The sequence below is a fragment of the Protopterus annectens genome, chromosome 3.part1 (assembly GCF_019279795.1).
Source record: "Protopterus annectens isolate FY-2018-M chromosome 3.part1, PAN1.0, whole genome shotgun sequence".
NCBI classification, from domain to species: Eukaryota; Metazoa; Chordata; order Ceratodontiformes; family Protopteridae; genus Protopterus; species Protopterus annectens.
This window is the reverse complement of record NC_056732.1, coordinates 1,076,485,399-1,076,507,532: the sequence shown is the minus strand read 5'-3', so window position 1 is coordinate 1,076,507,532 and position 22,134 is coordinate 1,076,485,399. Positions and strand designations below refer to the sequence as shown.

The 22,134-nt window shown below is 40.2% G+C and overlaps 1 protein-coding gene across 3 annotated transcripts in view; it reads left to right on the top strand.

Moving 5' to 3' along the window:
- GDAP1 (ganglioside induced differentiation associated protein 1) overlaps positions 1–22,134 on the top strand; it is a 178,860-nt gene that overhangs the window by 98,229 nt on the left and 58,497 nt on the right. For all 3 annotated transcript variants that reach the window (XM_044067210.1, XM_044067212.1, XM_044067211.1), the window contains one exon: positions 3,293–3,387. In XM_044067210.1, coding sequence (XP_043923145.1) covers positions 3,293–3,387 — 95 coding nt within the window. The remainder of the gene's footprint in view (positions 1–3,292; positions 3,388–22,134) is intronic.

The window sequence follows — 22,134 nt, the reverse complement described above, 5'->3', positions numbered from 1 at the left end:
CTCTGCTTAATATACAAGGCCATGTCAAACCCAGAGCTGTTAGATATGCTACACTTAAAGAAGTCCCTTTCCCTCAGAGACACATGCTCCAGGGATCTAAACCTTGTCATCACAATAAACAAAACATGCTGGAGGGATAGGTTCCTGACCCAGAGGCTCCCCAGACTCTGGAGTAGACTGCCCATACATGTCAAGCAGAGCGCCTCTTTGGCCCTCTTCAAAAGGAACCTTGACGACTGGATGGGAGAAAGGAAATTCACCCCGGAGATCACGTCAGTCACCCTGCTACACAAGGGTCCAAGGAAGTAAATAGTGTGGGAAGAAATAGCCAGGGAATTGTTATGGCTAGGCTTGTATAGGCCCTAGGGCCGATAGCCTAGTACCAACCTATGAACCTATGAACCTGTGATAGAAGAGGAAAAATATAATAAGGGTAGAATTGTGGTATCTAGGGGCTACTGGCAAGGGAGGAGGATTATGATGACATGTATTTATATTCCAACTAAAACTTGCTATTTTGGAGATTAAGAAAATTTTGAGAGACTTAATCTGCTTTCACCAGAGAATATTACTTATAGGTGGGGACTGAACTTGACTTGCAACAGTGAGGATGTATCTCTGGACATAGAAGAGAAAATACAATAAAAGAAGTAAGAAAAGTACAAAACAGGTGATGCTGGTAAACTGTACTTCCAAGAAATAGTCCTAATGCATAAAAAGTAAAGGAAGCAACAGACCACAGCTGTAGAAAATGAAAACTAGTTTAATCCACAACGAACATAGAATGGTGAGCACTTTCGTGGGCCAAGCCACTTCATCAGACATTGAAACAAAGTATAAAATTCCTTTATATATCATCCTACACTCACTAATTGGGACCCCACCTTAATTTAAAGTCACAGGTCATTCTATGTCTTTTATTTGCACATAGAATGACCTGTGACTTTAAATTAAGGTGGGGTCCCAATTAGTGAGTGTAGGATGATATATAAAGGAATTTTATACTTTGTTTCAATGTCTGATGAAGTGGCTTGGCCCACGAAAGCGCTCACCATTCTATGTTCGTTGTGGATTAAACTATTTTGCATTTTCTACAGATGTGGTCTGTTGCTTCCTTTACTTTTATGCATAATAAAAGAAGTAGTTTTATGAAGAAATTTATGAAAATATTTGGTATGGAAGACATGAATTCAGTAGTAGTAACTCAGAGAGAATTTACATATTGTTCCCCGAGGTACAATAACTGGGCTAGACTAGATAAAAATTGTATTTCACAGGAATACATCCATTTAATTGAAAGCTTCAAGACATATCCAATAACTATTTCCAAACATACACCAATAACAAATAAGATAAAAATGCATGGTAATGAAATAGAAATGAGACACTGCATGCCCATCTACCTGTTAAAAAGAGAGGAATTTAAGGAATGGGTAGTTGAAATTCTTTGACATATTTTAGAGAAAATAGAAATTTCTTCAGAAGTTATACCTAGTGAGTGGGTTAAAATGAAAGTGGGGTTTAAAATAGGAAATAAATAAAATAAAAAGATATATAGTGAAGTAGTAACAAGAATTATTCAGAGGGACTGACATAGGTTGATGTATTGTAGAACAAGGGGAAATCACACAGAACAAGAACAGGCACAACTGCAGAGTACTTACAGAGAAAGTAAGGGAGAATCTGAATAATATGCATGAGTTTAGAAACATTGCTATTAAGGAACTATTTTTTAAAGAAACATCTTTATTAAATTATCACTTGTGACATAGACAATCATACATTTACATAAATGAAAACAAACCATATTGACATTCAAATGCAAACATTATATATCCAGTCATTGTCAGTCAAACATTACAAAGCTCATTCAAAACATGCCTTCTCCTAAACCCTATTCCTCCTCCAAAATATTATTTTGCATGTTCTGTTCCCACAATTCCCATTTTTTTTCTATGTAACTTGCTCTTTACCCTTTTCTAAAGATCCCACTTCTAGTTCTTTTATCTCTGTTACAATATTCAATATTCCAAATGCAGTTGGTTTAGACTTTGATTTCCATTTTCTAGTAATTGCTTTTTTTGGCAGCTGTGACTATAATACACAAGAGTTAGTACATCAAAACTGTTTGTAATGTTTCACAATGGTGTTTTACTGACTACGCACATTATAGCTGTCTCTGAATTGTGTCATCATGGCTAGTCATGCTGTGTAGTTCATTTGTATATATATATATATATATATATATATATATATATATATATATATATATATATATATATATATATATATATGGGCCTACTTTTTTTGATCGAAATACCATTATTTCGAACAAAAAAGTACAACTTGACTTTCGCGAAAGTGCACTTCAACGAAAGTGCACGTTTGCGAATTCTGGTTCAGCGAACCGGCAATTAAAATAAAAAATAATTTAAACTGTGTTTTTGCAGGGGGGCTTGCCCCCCTGCACCCCCGTGTGGTGGGGCTGTGCCCCCCACACCCCGCTACATTAAATATGCTAACTTTGAGATCGCATTACAGTGGGGAAACAGATATATTCCCTTATCCCCACTGTAGTGCTCTGTTTTATTTAGATCGACGGTTCACTGAACGGGAATTTGCGAAAGTGTGCTTTGGTTTTATATCGTCCACTTTACAATTCAGTATGTTGAAATTTAGCATTGTAAGATTTCAGTATTATGGGTTTCAGTCAAGTGATTTTTCAGTATTTTGAAATTTCAGTCTTATGGTCTCAGTCAAATAGATATATTCGATACCAACTGTCTGTTCCTCACTAGCACATCCGTTCTGCAGCCCATATACCTTTTCATGTACTAGTCCTATGTTGTATGAGCCATTCCAAATCCTAAAATTCCTCGTCATTAGCACTTTAGCATTCTTGACAGCTGCAGTAAGAATAACAGAACTAAGAAATAATTTTATAGAAGTTTTCCTAAATGCCAATTTGAAATTCAGCACGGATGGAACTTTAATTATTCCACGGAACCAAGACATTAGGTAAACAAAGAACATTTATAATTCTTTTTGAAATCACTTTGCCTAGCTTTTTTGAACTATTTAAATTAATCTTCCATAACGTTTTTTTGTTGTTTGTCTGTTACGGTAATGCAACACTGGCAACACTGAAGAGCTTGAAATTAGAAATAAGCATATCTGTGGTTGTTAGACTTCTTCCTGGTTTGCATCTGATTCCTTAAACTAAATGTGCATTTGAAGCCAAGTATTCTGAGTACACCATTAACCATAGTTTATGTTTCATTATTTTTACAAGGCCAAATTGGGAATACCGAAGTTGAGCTCAGGAAACTTGCTCATGAAAACCCAGAGCTCCATGATGCCTATTTATCAAAACAGAAACGTCTTAAAGTAAGTATAGTATGGCAAAAAATTAGTGAGATGCTCAAGTCTTAGAAACAATGACTCTGTTAAGAGTTGAATTCATCTCTGCTTTTTTTAATTCAATCAGTGCAATGCCCTTTTCTCCATGTGGGAGCATAATACTCACATAACATTCCTTTGAACCTTTAGATTGCCAAATACATTTTTTTTGCTCTTTGCAGCTGATCATCAGCTGTCCCCACAACCTCCTTCTTCTCCTTCACTGGACCTGCTGACACACCTTCTTCTCCCGACATGCTCCAGCCCATGGTTAGGACTGGTGAGGATATTTGGACTCCAGGTGCAGCTGTCATACTGCTTAATGAGGAGCTTTTCCTGTTATAACCTAACTTTCCTTATCCACACAGAGGAAAGTAACTAAAATGATTGTTAATCTCAATACATTATTATAGTTTGAGAGCCTGAGACATTAAATCTGTTTGCATTGTTTTACAGATGTAGCAGAGGGGATCTTATTTTGTCTTACAAAGATAGTATTGACAAACTCTTGCAGAAATGCTTGGAGCTTAAATTATCCAATATACATGGAAATAGATTTTTGAGAAGATTCGGGTGAAACCAACATACCACTTAGTTAATTCTGAAAATTCAGAAGGACTTTCCAAAAAATATTTGTGGTGTCTTCTTTTTGGTCCAGGGAATATTTATTCTCCATTTTTATGGAATTGACCAAGGGCAATTACCACAAGCTTCCTCATGATCTACAGCTACCCACACAAGATGGGGGGAGAAGGTTGATACAACCCGTATCTGCCTGGATTCTGCTACCTTTTATGTACCTCATTTTAGAAGATGTGCAACAGGTACTAAAGGAAGCAAGAAATCCTGGTACTAAAAAATCTTATCTTGACATGTGGAAGAGTTTTCTAGTTGGTGCCTACCCATTAACCAGGGCCCTATGTAGGAATGTACAACTGCAACTCAAATATTTGTGTGAGGTACTAGCCTCTGGCCTTCATACTGCTTTGTCAAGGTACAACTTGTGGTTACAGCAATATGTCTGCCCATGGATCCTTCTCTTTCTTCAAAGTTTTTTTTGTAAAAGTTTCAGATATGAGTGTTTCACGTAACATCACCTTGCAAACAGGTTGCTTCTTTCTGAGATCTTAACTTTCTACTGGAAATGTTAACTACATGTTAATCTAAACCTGGACATCAGACAGATTTAAAGTTCATTATACAGAAAACTGTTCTTCTAGTGGTGGGGATACCCTATCCGATCTGCTTTGGCATAGGGTATCAGTAGGAACAAATCCTTTATTAATGCCTAAGATTGTCTCAGAGTCTCTTTGAATAAGGCCATCAATCTCCCAGTGTTCTGTCCTAACCCACAGAACTATGGAAAAAGGATTCCACATACTCTGGATAAGCGTAGACAGTGCAGGTTATATCTTGACAGAACTAAGTCCTCTAGAAAAGTCAATTGACTATTTATTTCTTGTATTGGCACTAAGAAAGGATAACCCAGGCAAAACAGACAATTACTAGTTGGTCATCCTTGGCCATTTTGTTATACCCATCATGATAAACTACTTCCAGGCAGTATTAAGGCACCTTCTGCAAGGGCCTTGTATTATCTGATGGCATATTACAAATGGGTAAACTCTAGAAGCTCTCTAGAAACAGCTGCATGGTCATCTGTACATACCTGTATAAGGAATTGCATACTAAATTTTATTGTATAGATCCAGGACTAGCTTTGCTAGGACAATTCTCCTGTGGCTTCTCGATCCAGATCTTTTCTCCTACCAAGTTGGGTAGGCTTTGGTAAACAACCAATATAGCCTAAAGACTACTGAAGCAATAAAAATGCTGAATACAACATAGTTGTGCAAATTTCACTTACCCGTAGCTGTAGATGTTCGAATTCCTCATTACTGCAATAGCCACACCCACAAACCACCTCCCTAGTAGCATAGGGAAAAAGCTTGGTGGTTATTTCTTGTTTGTTTAGTACAGGGTGAGTATACTGCTTTTCAACTTTCAGGCCAGAAAGTCCTGAAGATTTTTCCCTCTGTCTGCTCATTTCCCTCCTCAGTGCTGTCTAATCAGCTTTAAGAGTAGAAGTGTAAGAGGGAGCTTTACAAGCAGGTCAATGTTTGTCTCCTGGGCAAGGCACAACCCATATAGCCTAAAGACTATTGTAGCAGTGAGAAATCCTAACATCTACTGTTATGGGTAAGTGCAGCTTACACAACTGTACCTTCTATGTTAACATTCCTGGCCAATACATTGTATTTATTGTTCTTTCACTGCAGTTTAATATTGTCTGTTGTGATTCATGCATCTTGTCAAGCATTTGAATTTCCATTTCACTGGGAAATGTTATTTTGTCAGCTTTTAACACTAAGCCAAGAAAAAAACTAATTTCTACTTTGAAAAAAATAAGACTGCATTTTTTTCCTTATTTATTATTTTTGCTCAGGGCAGTCTTTGATTGTAACATTGTTGGTGTCAGAGCCTCAACATGTGGCATACTTGCCTTTTTTGATGGAAGATCAGAAGATTGTGGGTTCTTGTTCCCACACTAAATACTTGTACTAATTTTCCATCACCAACCATTCAGTGCATCACAAGAAGATGCCACACTTCTGTGTATGCCATCTTTCAGATGAAATATTAAACCAAGGTCCCATCTGCCTAAGTTGGTGATAGCTCAGGTGGATGTAAAAGATTTTATCGAAGAAAGAAACTTGACCAAATTTCCCCTAGTTAAGTAGGAATACTACCTCAAGTCTCCCCTGAAACGAGAACAGTGGCCTAGTGGGACTAAACCCAATAAATAAAGAGTAAGTAAGTAAATAAAGAACTTCCAATAGCTACAGCTTTAATAAATCAGTATTACTACATCCCTGAAATCTTTTACTTTTTTCTCTGTTGTCTGTTATCTACAATATTCTGCTGTGTAACAGCAGTATTACCCAAAAAAATCTCACGTTCATACTGCAGTAGCTCTTCATGTATCTCTAGAAAATGTGCCATAATTAACCTGTTTGCTATACATAGATTCTAACTTAGTCTGTATTTTGCTTTCACTGGTTCATAGGTGTGTATTAGGCTAATGGCCCTGGAGCCTCTGCAAGTCTAGCCCATAGGATTACCCTGGCAATGTGCCACCCGACCATAGTTTCCAGTGCCTCTGTCGAATAGAGCCACTGGGGTGATCCCGGGGTGAATTTTGTATTTCCCATTCACTCATCAAGATATCTCTTGAAGACGGCCAGTGAGGTGCTTTGTTTGACATGTATGGGAAGTCTATTCCATAGCATGAGCAGTCTCTAGGTTATGAACCTGTTCCACCAGCACGTTCTGTTGATTGTGGTAATGAGGTTGAGGTCTCTGGAACGTGTGGTGAAGAGGGATTGGGATTTCTTTAGATGTAGCATTTCTAACAAAGCTGGGTCAGACATGGCTTTATAAGTCAAGCAGAGATTGCATCCAATTAGGCGATATGAGACAGAGAATAGTTGGAGTTTTTTTAGTCTGTCCATATAGGACAAGTGTTTAAGGCCTAGGATCCTCTTTGTAAGGTACTTTTGCGGTCTCTCCAGTTGTTGCAGGTGTTTAGTGAGGTACATGCCAAATGGGGCATTGTACTCAATGACTGGCCTAATGAGGGAAGAGCAGAAGGAGACAATGACCTCCTTCTTCCTGGATGCAAAGCCCTTAGTAATGAGATATGGGGCATTGTACTCGTTGACTGGCCTAATGAGGCAAGAGTAGAGGGAGATAATGACCTCCTTCTTCCTGGATGCAAAACCCTTAGTAATGAGATGTGCCACATAGAAGAACTTTCTGACCACAGTGGCAGTGTGGTGGTCAAAAGAGAGGTTGCTGTCAACCTGTGTTCCCAGATCTCTTATGACACCTTCTGTGTTCAGTGGACTACTATCGATGTGGTATTTCATGGGAATTGGGTTTTTCCCAAAGGGGATGATGACACATTTGTTGGCATTGAGCTTAAGACCATGGTTCTGACAGCAGTCGTTGGTCTCAGTGAGGCCTTTCTGTTGGATGTCAACATCACTTGAGGAGTTAATAATGGCTCCCAACTTGCAATCGTCTGAAAATTTTGTTAGCCAGAGTCCCTTTGTGTTGGACTGGACTTCTGAGAAATAGATACCAAACAGGAGAGGACCCAAGACTGATCCCTGTGGGACTCCACTCATGACTGGTCGGCATTCTGACTTGGAGTCAGCTACTTTCACACTGTGGGCTCTATCTGCAAGCCGATTTGCAACCCACCTAGTGATATAGGGGTTGATGCCTAGCTTAGTGAGTTTTTCTATGATTCCTGAGTGGGGAATGCTATCAAAGGCCTTGGGCAGATCAAGGTAGGCTGTATGAACCACCTTCCCTTCATCCACAGCTCTGGTGACTGACTCAAAGATGTCGACCAAGTTGAACATGCATGATCTACCCTTCACAAAACCAAACAGTGTGGGATCCAGAGTTTGGTGATTCCCTATATCCTTGTTTGTTAGGTCTGTGATGATACGTTCCATAGCTTTGTATATCAGACTTGTCAGGCTAATAGGGCGATAGTTCCCAGGGTCTGTAGTCACTCCTTCTTTGTGGAGAGGGCTGGCTATAGCAGTGCGCCATTCGGTGGGGACAAAGCCTGAGGTGAGGCTGTGATTGAACAGGGCACACAGGTGTGGTGCCAGTTCACTCTGTAGTTCATGTAGAACACAGCCAGAGATATTGTCAGGTCCCATAGAAGCTGTATTCTTGGTCTTGGACAGTGCTGTTTTAACCTGTGCAGCAGTAATACTGAGAGCCTGGCAATCTACTGGTATTGTGATTGGTTCTTTGGAGGGGAGGGGAAAAGTTGGCACTGAATCTGTTGGCCAGTATATTGGCAATATCTGTTGGCTCGGTATAGGAGGTACCATTGTGCAGTAGCTCAGAGCAAATCTGGGTATTGCCGTGGAGGTTCATTACATAACTATATAAGCCCTAGTGGTTGTCTTTACTATCTGCTGCAATTATGTTTTCATAGCTAGCTTTAGAGGATTTGATGAGAGATCTCAACTTTTTGTTGAGGCTGATAAGGGAGTTTTTCCAGTCTTGGGACTTCACCTTATTCCACATCAGTTTCCTCCTCCTGTTGTAGAGTTTGTTTATGGCAGGGGACCACCAGATTGGCTTCCTTTTTTTTGGAGGAGAGTGTCTTGGTTTTATTGGGTATGGTGAGATCCATGCATTTGTGTACATGTTTGTACAGTACATTGGTGTATGACTCGGCAGTCATGCAACTATGCTCCATTTGCATGGGTGCCGTGAAGTTAGCCACCTCTGTTCTTAGGAGTCCAAAGTTAGCTTTAGAGAAGTTTTTCATGGTGGTTACCTTTGTGGGGGTGGGAGGGATGTGGACTTCCAAGGTGATTAGTTTGTGGTCGGATCTAACTAGGGAGGAGTTGACTAATGGTCGCCCATGTTGGTAATGACCAGGTCAAGGATGTTTGTACCTCTAGTGGGGGTAAGAACGAGCTGGTCCAGGGCACTGGAATTAATGAATTCCAGCAAACATTGGGCAAGTGTATTGGTACATGAGTAGTTTTCCGAGTTAATGGAGGGGCAGTTGAAGTCGGCCAGTATGAGTGTGTTTGGTTGGACCCTAATATTCTCTAGTGTGCTTAGGAACATGGAGTGAGTGTCTTTGGACATGGTTGAGGACCTGTAACAGGCTACGACCTGAATCGCTGTCTTACCCAGTGTTAGCTGCACCTGAAGTATCTCTGATGAATTATGTTGGGCTACCAGTCTGGAGGTGTGCGCATCCTTTATGAATATGGAAACACCACCACCTTTGGAGCTTCGGTCCAAGTTCTAGGGCCGAAAGGTGTGGAATGAGTTATAGCCTGGTAGTGCAGGGGTGCTTTCTGCTGGCTTGAACCAGGTCTCTGTTACAGCACAATTGTCAATGTTCTTCATTTTAAGGAGTGCTTCGAGTGAGTGCATTTTGAGTTTTAGACTTCTAGCATTGAGCAGCATGACCCTCAGATTGCATTTGTTTATAGCTGTTACAGTAGTAATTTTGTCTTTGGAACACCACCTAAAAAGGCACTATAGGGGTGGCAAGAGCCTTGGCCAGTATCTGGAAGTCCAGGGGTGACAGATGCAGGCCATCTCTGGCAAAGCATCGAGGTCTGTCAGTCATGTCATCCCAGGCAGACAGATACTGGATCCCCTTAGAATGACACCAGAAACTTAGCCAATTGTTGAAATAAATAATTTTCTGCTTGTACTGTGGTATCATTCTGGGTGATGGTAGGATACTCCTCAGGGCTAGGGTCATACCCGCCTGGGCTACATAATCTGAGAGCTCCTCCATGTCTCTTTTCATGTAGTCCAGGGAGGTATGTCTCAGTCATTCACACCCAAATGTACAATGACAGAGTCATATTTGTACCTGTTGTTGAGGGACCTGAGTACATGCGTTATATGGTGGATCCTGGAACCTGACAGGCAGCTGACTGTTACTTTCTCCTTATTTAACCTAGTGAGTGGGACATCAGTGTGCCTCACTATAGAGTCACCTATGACTAGTGTGCTGGGCATGCTGTTTTACCTTAGGGGCTTTGGTTGAGTGGCACACTGTTTAGGACAGTTATGTGTCTCGTGATTGGTGTTGTGTTGTGGTGGTCAAGTGTGTTTCTGCCTTGGAGGTCTCTGCTGTTTGGGTAGATTTTTATTGAGAGCCTCTGCGAAGTTAGGTGTGTGGTTTGTGTTTTTATGTGAAGGCAGTGCTGGTATGTATTCTGGAGGGCTATGTGTTCCATGTGGTGTGGTGCAAGTCTTGACCTTCTCCTCTTGACCAGCTATTCCGGTCTTGGCTGGAGAATGTGTGGCTTCCAATTTGGATATATAAGTGCATCTCTCACAAGTCTGAGTGTTGGGAGGTAAGAGGAGAGGGTTGTCGGTGTACATGAGGCAGTTGCTACATTGCCTCAGGATGCCCAAGTTCACCAGGTTAGCAGGAGAAATCACAGGGAACTGACCTTTAGACATGCCTGGAGGGGTGGCCATTAATAATAAGTACTGGAACTGTTTCCTTGTAGAACGTTTAGTGCTGGTAGCATTTTTGTGTGCTACAATAATTGCTACAAGAAATCTGGTATGGTAAAGTGCTAGACTAATAAGCTATTAAAAGTGCAGGAGAGGAGAGAACGAGCAGATTTAAGGGAAAAATTGAAGAGCAGACTTTGGCACCTCTCAGAAGCTTTCAAACAGTCCTGAGTACAGCAAATCTGTATCTGGACTAGACTAGCTCAGGAAAGGTGGGAAACAAGCGCAATGTGGGCTTTAAAGCCAAAAAGTTGAAAGAGATGGAAAAATTCCCAAACAGCCAATAAACTACAAATTCTGGGCCAGAAACCAATGTTCTTGTGGTAGATAGGCTACCTAGTGCTTACCACTCCCACTGATAAGCTAGAAGACTTCCTTCCAACACACAAAGGCTAGGGGGGGGGGGCTCAGAAGCTTGCATACAGTTCTGGATACAGCAAATCTGTATCTGGACTAGACTAGTTACAGGAAAGGTGGAAAATCGCAAACACGGGCTTTTAGACCAGAAAGTTGAATGAAATGGAAAAAGCTGCCCAAACGGCCAATAAACTACAATTTCTGGGCCAGCAACCACTCCTCTTTCAAGTGATATTTCAGTAATTCATTAATATCTTCTGCAATCTCAGAGGTTCCTTGTAAAGGGAATTTTAGAATATGCTTTGCAAGGGTTGGTGGACTGTTGCCAGCTAAGCTTCTTTACCATAAACATATTCATGGAGTTTCATCCATTTGCACATTATTGTTAACAGTTAGTTTTCTATCTGTGGATAACCATTTGCACATATTTAATTGCTTATGGAGCTGATCTGTTCTGCTATAGAACCACATCTCACATTCCAGTCTGAACAGCATCTGCTTGCAATACAGCTGGCTTGTTTATGTCATTGCATTGTAACACTGGAACCTTAGTTTTCTGAACATTTCAAAGTTCTGTTCCTGTCCGTATCTCTGTTCCTAGGCTGCATTTTGTTTTAATGTCTTTCTTAAAGTTATAGTTATCTGTGACATACTCAGTGCAGACTTTGCAATGTAGTACATCATTCTTAGAAACATTTATAGTGACATCTTGACTTCTGGCCTTGGCCTTTGAACAATTGCTTTGTCTTATTTTTCTAGATCAGATTTCAGTCCCTCTGACATTAGAATATGACCTAGGTGTTTTAGACTTGCCACTCTTATTTTACACTTACTCTTATTTAACTATTTATGTGACAAAGGGGGATACTGCCAGCACAGCTATCTGGAATTTTGTAAATAATTATATTTCATTTGTGAATATCAACATGATTTATATAAGGTGCTTGTGTTACAAATGTATTAGAACTGTATGTCATGTATATCAAACTGCTGGTACATAAGTGTGTGTTGAAAAGGTTTTTGCAAAGTGCTGTTTGGAACGTAACCACAGTGTGCCCTACTGGAATAGAACAGAAATGTACATGCACTATTGTAAATGTTTAACTGTATATATTTTAAAAGTGGAAGCTGGAATACAGGAGGTTAACTTCAGAAAAATAGTTGAAGTTAAAGTACTTTATAGCTAATCAATAAAAGATGGTATCTTTCAGTTTTCATTGCAGCTACAGACACAGAGTCTGTGCTGAGAAGCTTTCTGTATTGTCTTTAGAGTGAACTAATTACTACCTCTGAAAGTATGATGGAATGCAATTGTTTTATGACTTACAGCATCTGCTAAAAATCTGTGGTCTATGTATTTTCACAAGTAGATGCTAAATACTGCCAGCTTTCAACAGTGGGGGGTTTCACCTGGGATAGAGTCAGATGACAAGAAATGATGTCATTCTGCAAGCTATCCCAGCAGTAATATTTGAAATATTAATTTGAGAACTCTCTGAGAGAGACAGTGCATTCTTTATTCTGTCTTGGACCTGACAACACCAAAAACCATTCACCACATCTGCCTTGCTCTAGTAAGTTACTAGGGAATAGTATTATTCTCTTAGATATAGTAAGGAATATAGCAAAGCTTAGTTTAAATATTTTTCTTTATTTATTTGAGACTGTTCTGCAATTTTGTTTCAAACATATCCTGTGATTTTGAAATCTGATGTCACTGTGATTATATACTGAGTATTTTCTTGTTCTTTTATTGTTTATTTATTGTTAATTATACAATGACTGTCTGGTAACATCATAAAATGAGCACACTGATTGGCCAGCCCAACCAGCGTGCCCGTTGAGAATATACAACTAAAAAAGGTCCAATCGCCCGGACTTTTTTCTGTTGATATAGTCTTTAATTTTAAGGGTTTAAAAAAGAAAAAAAAATTGTAGCAACGGAGATCTTCTTTTCTCCGTTGCTTACTTTCCCGAGCACTGATGTACTGGGTACGCATGGGAATGCAAGTTCCAAACGCATGTGCAGCACATCAGCAATGGTAAAGTGGAGCTGTCCAGTGGTGGAAGGACAGCACGGCGCCATTATACAAGGACATTATTTAAGAAAAGTAAGTATTTTGTTTCTTAAATAATGTCATTGTATAATAGCAATAACTCATTTTTGGGTGTGGGTAATGCTGGATATACCCACAGTTGTCTTTGTTTGGTCACTCAGGCTTCGCCCTCATGACCAAACCACACCAACTGTGGGTAAATCCAGCATTACCCACACCCAGGCGTGGGTTATTGCTTAAATATATTTAAACCATTCATTGTGACTGATCTGTCTAGAAATATTTAAGTTTTGAGAGTACTTGCATCTTTATTTGGTGACACTGTGTTGGCCACACCTAATAGCCTTGCTCTTTGTCAAACTATCATTTGTATTAATATTAATATTAATATTACAGAATAAGATTGGACACACTTTGTTAAGGGCCTTAAAGTAGCTGATAAGGAGTTGGCTGGTGACTGTGATAACTACCTTATAGTCTGGGCTAACACCAAGCACTGGTTAGACAGAGAGGGTGCTGGAGGTTTTGGCTCGGACATTCAGCTGAGATCTCAACTCTATAGCTGTGCCAGTGGGGGGTCTTATTGGGGATCTGGAGAAAGAGGGAGGAACCAGCCCCGGACTGACTGTAGTCTCTGTGTGCTCTGAAGGGAAACTGTACTTGATGCAGAGAGCTGCATCTGTAAATAGTGTGTGTGTGTACTTGTCATCCTCCCAGTGTACGTCCCCCACTGTTACCAGTGGTGAGGATTGAGGCTCCTTGATTACTGGTCCAGTGGGGGGTGTCACAGTTTAATTGGACAGTATGCTGTCTCAAGCTGTTTAGCAGCTGTATGAGTCTTTTGCCATGCTTTCTTTATGTCTATGCCACACTAATAGAATATCAGTTACACTTGCAACAGCTTCCAAGTCTTCAGTTACTCATGCAGCAGTGCTCGGCAATACCTCTGGTGCTAATTCATTTCCAAAGGCTCCCCATACTCTGGAATAGGCTGCCCATACATGTCAGGCAGAGTGCCTCAATGGCCCTCTTCAAGAGGAACCTCGACGATTGGGTGGGAGATAGGAAATTCACCCCGGGGATCACATCAGTAGCCCTGGTAAACAGAGGTCCAGGAAAGTAAATATTTGTGGGAAGCAATTGCCAGGGAATCATTTTGGCTACACTTGTATAGGCCCTAGGGCCAATAGCCTATGAACCTATCAAAGCAGTTTGTGCCATCCTAATGAAATATTAAATATGCACAGTTTGGAACTTGTTTCATGTAGCTGTATCTACCAGAAACCCTGGCTGGCATCCAGTACTTAAAACAATAAATATGCAATGGTTTTGAGACTACTTCTGTAATTGTAAACAGTAGCTTTATTCTTATCTTTAATATTAATACAAATATTAACATCTGTGTTTACAACAGTAACCATACTATATATATATTTGTATGGATGTTGTTACAGCTGAATATCACCTAATGTTAAAAAAATCAGCATAATGGGTTTGAAAACTCTTTGAAAAGCATGTGTGACTCTTAGGACTGAGTTTGAACACGTGCATTATTTGCTTCTACACTCTGACTTCATTTTTTGGTACTTACATATTATCTCAACCAGAATTCTAACATCGTATAATATATAATATATAATATATTCACTGTTTTCAAAAAATTTCTCTCATTTACATTTAGTAATACTGAAATGAACAACAGTATAGTGTTATCTAGTTGTACTTCAGGAAAAATAAGTAAGCTGTCCCTGTATTTGTGGGGAGGAATACGGTGACTTACATTGTATTATCGCAACCAGGTTGTGATCAACTCAGTCTTCAGATATTAGCATCAAATCTGGAGTCCTTCTTTCTGTTGTTGTAAAGTTATCTGAAAGGTAGATTAACATCAGTTTTACACACACTTTTCCCATCGAGGTGGATTTCTATGTTGTGATTGTGAAAGTGATCAGAAACTTTGGAGTGGGGTCCGCCTATGAGAAATACATTAAAGTGATATTTGTGTACAACGGCCATTACAGCAAGTGTTAGGAAAGTAGTACACGAATTGTAACAGGAGTAAGTATGACAAAAAGGGTAAGAAGGAGCTTGACTTTCAAGAAGAACAGGCTGGTGGCATACCTAATGAATACAGAGATGAAATTGTTTGAACAATAACAGCATGAGTCGGAGTTAATGGATGCAACTAGCATGTAATTTAAGCCTAAAGAATCATAAGTGTTTCTCAGCTGTTGATTTCGGAAGCTTATTTCAAAAGTACTACAAGAAGTAAAACATAGAGGATCAGAGTTCCCCTGCATTTCTGGTCAGTTTAGTAGACCACATGGTTCTCTGTGTTTTAAAAAATGAGATGGATGAAAAATGTCCACTTGCGGTTGGTTGACAGAGTCCTGCTTGCATTTCCTATTCCTGTTACTGTTTCACAAGTAATGTGATATGGTGGTAATTAGGAGTTTGCACACTACTTTTTACTTAAAAATACAGTCCTTTTGTGAAAACATTATGAATTACACGAGGATAGAAATATGGTTGCAATAATACGTAAGCACCCATTTTTTTTACCATTCTTGACTTCTTACAAGTCATTTAACTCAAAATGTTACACATCACCTTTAAGTGTAAATGTTTGAAAAAGAAGAATAAATATTTTAGACTTGTACTTATTAGTCAGCAATTTTTCATCCAGCAGTGCCCTCAGTGGCCAGACTAGGTTAACAACATGTACAAGATCATGCCTGAACTCCAAGCGCAGTGTATCAATTGCTTTAACAGCACCTTCTGACAAAAGTCTGTGGTTTGTACCTGTGTCAAGATTCCATTCCAGATTCTGTTCATTGCTTCTTAAATTTTTCTTTCAATAGTCTGCCCTGAACACTTGCTTTACTGCTTCATATGCATTAGAAGCTTTTCAAATTTTACAATATTAAACCTTTTTGCTTCCAGAGTAACAAAAAAAAAGTTTGTTTCATATTTCTGTTCATCATATACACATTTTTGTCAGCATGCTTGTTTTTGCTTTTACACGTTATTATAAAATGGCCTTTTCTAGCACCTATTCTCCTAAACTGCTTAAGGGCTAAGTAGCTCTTCCTGTCTTCATATAAACCTATGAACCTATTCTCTGAAACTGCTTAAGGGCTAAGTAGCTCTTCCTGTCTTCATAATAGCCATACCTTTTTGAAGCTTGAATTGCAATAATGCATTGTCTGTCCTTCGATTTGGATTTGCATTCTCACATGCTTTCTTTTAAATATCCATTACTTTTAAAACACATTTTCCTGAGAATTAATTAAGAACTCTACCACAAACATTATACGAAGTTATGCAGTCAAATTAATAGGTTGGCTGCATAAATGCTGTACGACAGGCAGATCTGGGGGAGAGCACATTCCTAATTAGCAATTGACTTTCCCCTGGACTATCTCATGAGCATCTAGCATGGCCAAGGAGGCAGCCCACTGTAATAGGACTGCCTTTAAATTACAAACTTTATTCAGCCCCTGTCTTTATCCATGATTTTGGTTTATAATCTGGCTCACTTTTTATTTTATTTACAGTCATTTTCTCATTCAGATATTTTATTTGCGTACTACTATTTTTACTTCATTTCCAGGCAGCCACACATTTTATAAGGGTTAGTCTTTTTATCATAAAGCATGTCCCTTATTTCATCTTTTCATATACCACAAATTGTTCTGCCTCTTAATAAAGACTCAACAGCTCATTAGATTCATACTTTATGGTTCTGTTCATGCAGTAAGATATGTACTTAGAGTCTCTGGAGAATGTTGTGTTGTTATAAAGAAAAATGTCTGTTAAATGGCAGATTCTTTCCGAGCTAATGATAATTGCTGAGTTTATTTCTGAGTGCTGCTATTTTGTCATTATGCCTGTTAAATGGCAGATTCTTTCTGAGCTAATTTATTTCTGAGTGCTACTATTTTGTCATTCAAGAAAAGTAAAGCAGTTAAATAACTGTATGGTTTTTCCTCAGTAATGTTCCAGAATGCAGTATACTGAATCTTTTCAGACTTTTTGCTGATCCACATGCAGTAAGGAATAAATCATAATTTTGGATCCAACAATTCCCCTTGTCATCTATATTTCCATGAAAACAAGTGTTCCAGAAGGATGCATTTGAACCATATTTCAGTAAGAATTTAACTTTTGTAGTTCAAAACACAGAATATTGTTACAGTCAAATATAGTTCTTCATTTATGCAAATGCATTTTATCAAGGCTGGTACTCTGTGACCGCTATGCCCTGTCAAGGAGCTTAATAAATAATGAACATTCAAAGACAAGAGATATGACCTAACCTCCATGAAGTCTGTATTCTAGCTACTTTCTCTAGAAATTCTGAGTGCCACATGATATGCAGATCGCTATAGCCAGGTCATTAGCATTTAACCCATATCTAACTATTATCACATGTGAAGGTGGCAACTGTTTGAGCAGCAGCATTTCCGAATACCACACAATCTATAGACTTGGAGGTTATGTGAACCTAGCTACATGTCAAAATAACCTCCTCACAGTTGTTGATATTAACTAAGCACTGAGTTGCTATGAAAATGCTCCAAGCATTTGTTTTAATGATCAGCAATAACCAGAGCTCATAAATAAAACATTCATGTACCTTGTAGTTCACTAACAACCAGAATGACCCATGTACATTATTTATATTTGTTTTGTTTAAATAAGCACATATCAGATTCATGCAGTGGTCTTCCACACTTTAACTGAACATATTTCATAGGAAAATGGGTAGTCTGTTAAACTGCAGTATTCACATAGGTTCATAGGTTCATAGATTGGTACTAGGCTATCGGCCCTAGGGCCTATACAAGCCTAGCCATAACAATTTCCTGGCTATTTCTTCCCACAGTATTTACTTCCCTGGACCCCTGTCTAGCAGGGTGACTGATGTGATCCCCGGGGTGAATTTCCTATCTCCCATCCAATCATCAAGGTTCCTTTTCAAGAGGGCCAAAGAGGTGCTCTGCTTGACATGTATGGGCAGTCTGTTCCAGAGTCTGGGGAGTCTCTGGGTCAGGAACCTATGCCTCCAGCATGTTTTGTTCATTGTGATGACAAGGTTTGGATCCCTGGAGTGTGTGTCTCTGAGGAATTGGGATTTCTTTAAGGGTAGCATGTCCAACAACTCTGGGTTTGACATGGCCTTGTATGTTAAGCAGAGAGCATCTCTGAGTAGACGATATGCGACAGAGTATAGGTGGAGTTTTTTTAGACAGTCAGCATAGGGCATCTGCTTTAGGCCTGTGATTCTTTTAGTGAAGTATTTCTGCGGCCTTTCCAGTTGTTGCAGATGTTTTGAGATGTACATACCAAACGGGGTGTTGCATTCTATAATGGGCCTAATGAGGGATGAGTACAGTGGGACAATTACCTCCTTATTTTGGATGAAAAGCCCTTAGTGATGAGGTGTGCCACATAGAAGGATTTTCTGACTGTTGTGGCGATGTGGTTATCGAAGGTAAGATCACTGTCCACCTGTGTTCCTAAGTCTCTTATCATACTTTTGGTGTTTAGTGCACTGTCACCTATGTGGTAATTCATGGGTACATGTTTTTTCCCAAAGGGGATAACTATACATTTCTTGGCATTGAGCCTGAGCCCATGGCTCTGGGACCAAGCATCTGTTTCTGTAAGGCCCTTTTGTAGAATATCCACATCATTTGGGGATTCAATAATGGCTCCCAGTTTGCAGTCATCTGCAAACTTTGTTAGCCAGAGTCCCTTAGTGTTGGCCTGTACTTAAGAGAAGTAGATGCCAAACAAGAGCGGTCCCAGGACTGAACCATGAGGTACTCCACTTGTCACTTGTCTGGAACTGGATTTGGAGTCGGCTACTTTTACAGTGTGGGTTCTGTCAGTAAGCCAGTTGTCAACCCATTGAGTGATGTAGGGATTAATGCCCAACTTAGTAAGTGTATCTATGACTCCAGAGTGGGGGATGGTGTCGAAGGCCTTGGCAATGTCCAGATAGGCTGTGTGGACCACCTTACCCTTGTCCACGGCTCTGGAGACTGATTTGAAGAAGTCAGTCAGGTTCAGGAGACAAGATCGGCCCTTCACAAACCCAAACTGAGTGGGGTCCAGTGTTTGAAGGTTGCCAATGTCTTTGTTTATAAGTTCCATGATAATATGTTCCATGGCCTTGCAGATGAGGCTTGTCAGACTGATGGGGCAGTAGTTCCTGGGATCCAAGGTGGATCCCCCCTTGTGGAGTGGGATAACTGTGGATGTGCGCCACTCAGTGGAGATGAAGCCTGAGGTGAGGCTATGATTAAAAATGACACTTAGGTGAGGTGAGAGTTCATTTTCTAGTTCATGTAGTACACAGCCTAGGATGTCATCTGGTCCCATGGATGCTGTATTCTTAGCTTTGAAGAGTGCATTTTTCACCTGTGTGACCGTTATTACCAGAATTTGGCAATCTTTCGGTATTGAGATGGGCCCTTTAGGGGGTGAGAGGGGGTGAAGTTTGCACTGAATCGATCTGCCAGGATATTGGTAATATCCTTGGGATAAGTATATTTAATGCCATTCTGTTGTAGCTCAGAGCAGATCTGAGCATTGCCATTTAGGTTCTTGACATAGCTATAGAAGGCCTTGTGGTTGTCTTTGGAATCTTTGGCAATTTTATTTTCGTAACTAGCTTTGGAGGATTTTATGAGGGATCTCAGCTTCTTACTGAGGCTGGTAAGGGAGATTTTTGTATCCTGGGATTTTCCTCTTTTCTGAAACAGTTTCTTCCTTTTGTTGTAAAGTTTGTTTATGGCAAGGGACCACCAGATTGACTTCCTTTTTTTGAAGAAGAGTGGCTTGGTTCTATTGGGGATGGCACAATTCATGCATGAGTGGATGTGCTCGTACATTGCATTAGTGTAGGATTCAGCAGTCGAACATTTAGTTCCCGTATGCATGGATGTCATGAAGTTTGTCGATTCTGACTTGAGTAGCATGAAGTTGGCTTTGGAGAAGTTTTTTATGGAGGTTTCCTTACTGGGGGGTGGGGGTGAAATGTGGATGTCAAGGGTGATTAGCTTATGGTCAGACCTGACCAACGAGGGGGTGACCATAGGTGTGGAGTATTGATTTCCCATGTTAGTAATGACCAGGTCTAGGATATTGGAGCCCCTGGTGGGACTAAGGATTAATTGATCCAGGGCGTTGGAATTTATGAATTCCAAGAACCGTTGGGCAAATGTGTTGGTACACAAGTAGTTTTCCCAGTTAATGGCAGGGTAGTTGAAATCACCCAGTATTAGGGTGTTTGGTTGCATCTTAATATTTTCCAGTATGTTTAGAAAGGTGTAGTGAAAATCTTAGGGCATGGTGAGGGATATGTAGCAAGCTACAATTTGGATTGCAATCTTACCTAGTGTTAGTTGCACCTGGAGAATTTCAGACGCATTGTGTTGGGCAACTAGCCTGGTGTTATGCATATCCTTGGTGAATATGATCACTCCTCCACCTTTAGTGTTTCGGTCCTGGTTTGGTGGCCGAAAAGTGTGATAACAGCTGTAGCCTGGTATTGCAGGGGTGCTCTCTGGATCCTTGAACCAGGTCTCAGTTACTGCACAGATATCGATGTTCTCCATTTTTAGGAGTGCCTTGAGAGAGAGTGCATTTTGAGGTTTAGACTTCATTGTGTAGCATTACCTTCAGATTTTGCATGCTTGTACCTGTTACAGTGGTTGTTTTGTCCTTTGAACTTTGCCTAAAAAAGGCACTATATGGGTGGCAAGAGCCTTAGCAAATAACCTGAATCCCAGGAGCAACAGGTGCAGACCATCTCTGGCAAAGCATCGTGGTCTGTCGATCATGTCGTCCCAGGCAGACAGATACTGTATCCCCTTTGAATGGCACCAGAAGCTTAGCCAATTGTTGAAGTCACCCATTTTGTCCTTATACAGCGGTATCATTCTGGGCGAAGGCAGGATGCTACTCTGGGCTAGGGTCATACCTGCCTGGGCCACATGATCCAAGAGGTCTTCCATGTCTCTTTTCATGTAGTCCAGGGGGGTACGTCTCAAGTCATTCGCTCCAACATGGACAATGACAGAGTCATATTTGTACTTGTTGTGGAGTGACTTGAGTGCATGCGTTATGTGGCAGATCCTGGCACCCGACAGGCAGCTGACTGTAATTTTCCCCTTGTTCAGCCTGGTGAGTGGGACAGCAGTGTGCCTGACTATAGAGTCACCTATGACTTAAGTGTTGGGTACATTGTCTTGCCTTAGGGGATGTTGTTGGGTGGCACACTGGTGTTGTGAGCTATGTGACACTTTGGTTGTGATTGGTGTTTGTTTGCCTTTCAGCTTTGAAGGTTCTTGTTGCAGGGCAGGTTAATGTTAAGGGCCTCCACATATGTGGGTTTAGTGTTGCTATGTGTGGGTGTTGGTGGTGTAAGTTTAGAAGGGCTATGTGTTGCTTGAGGTGTAGTGCGGGTGTTAACCTTCTCCTCTTGACTGCCTAGCACAATCTTGCGTGGAGAAAGCTTTGCTTCCAGTTTGGCTATGTAAGTGCATCTCTCGCAGGTTGTAGTGTTGGGGGGGTATGAGGAGAGGGTTGTCTGTGTACATGAGACAATTGCTGCATTGCCCCAGTATGCCCAAATTCACCAGGTGGGCAGGATAAATCACCGGAAGCTGACCCTTGGACATGCCTGGTTTGGTGCTTTTTTTTGTAAAGTACAAGAGCTGTTTTCCCTTACCTTAGCAAGGTACTTTGCAATTATAGGCTGTTTAGTGCCTACGATTAATTTCTCCTTATTAAAAAGGAGAGTTGAGTGCTTGTATCAATTTAAGACTTCCTAGTGCTTTCTAGCAGGTTTTAAAGCAAGTGCTAGTCACAGGGATGCTTAAAGGTAAGATGAAAAAAAACGGTTTATCCTAAACACTGTAGTGTGCACTAGAGGAGTTAGATGTGAAAGTAGGTAACTTAAGTTTTACCTGTCTAAAAAGTTAAGTTTTAGTGGAGAGTCACTATTTTTAAAACAGCAAGATAGATTGAAAGGGGGTGGTCACTTTTGTATTCTGGTACTATGGAATACAGTAGAATGGCCAATAAATTTAAATAGTTGAAGGGGAGTGATTTCATAAAATGATAATTTTGTGCTTACTCACACAAGCCAGTAAAAACAGAGAGAAAATGAGATATATGGTCAGATTAACATAAGGGGAAGGCAACTAGAAAGACA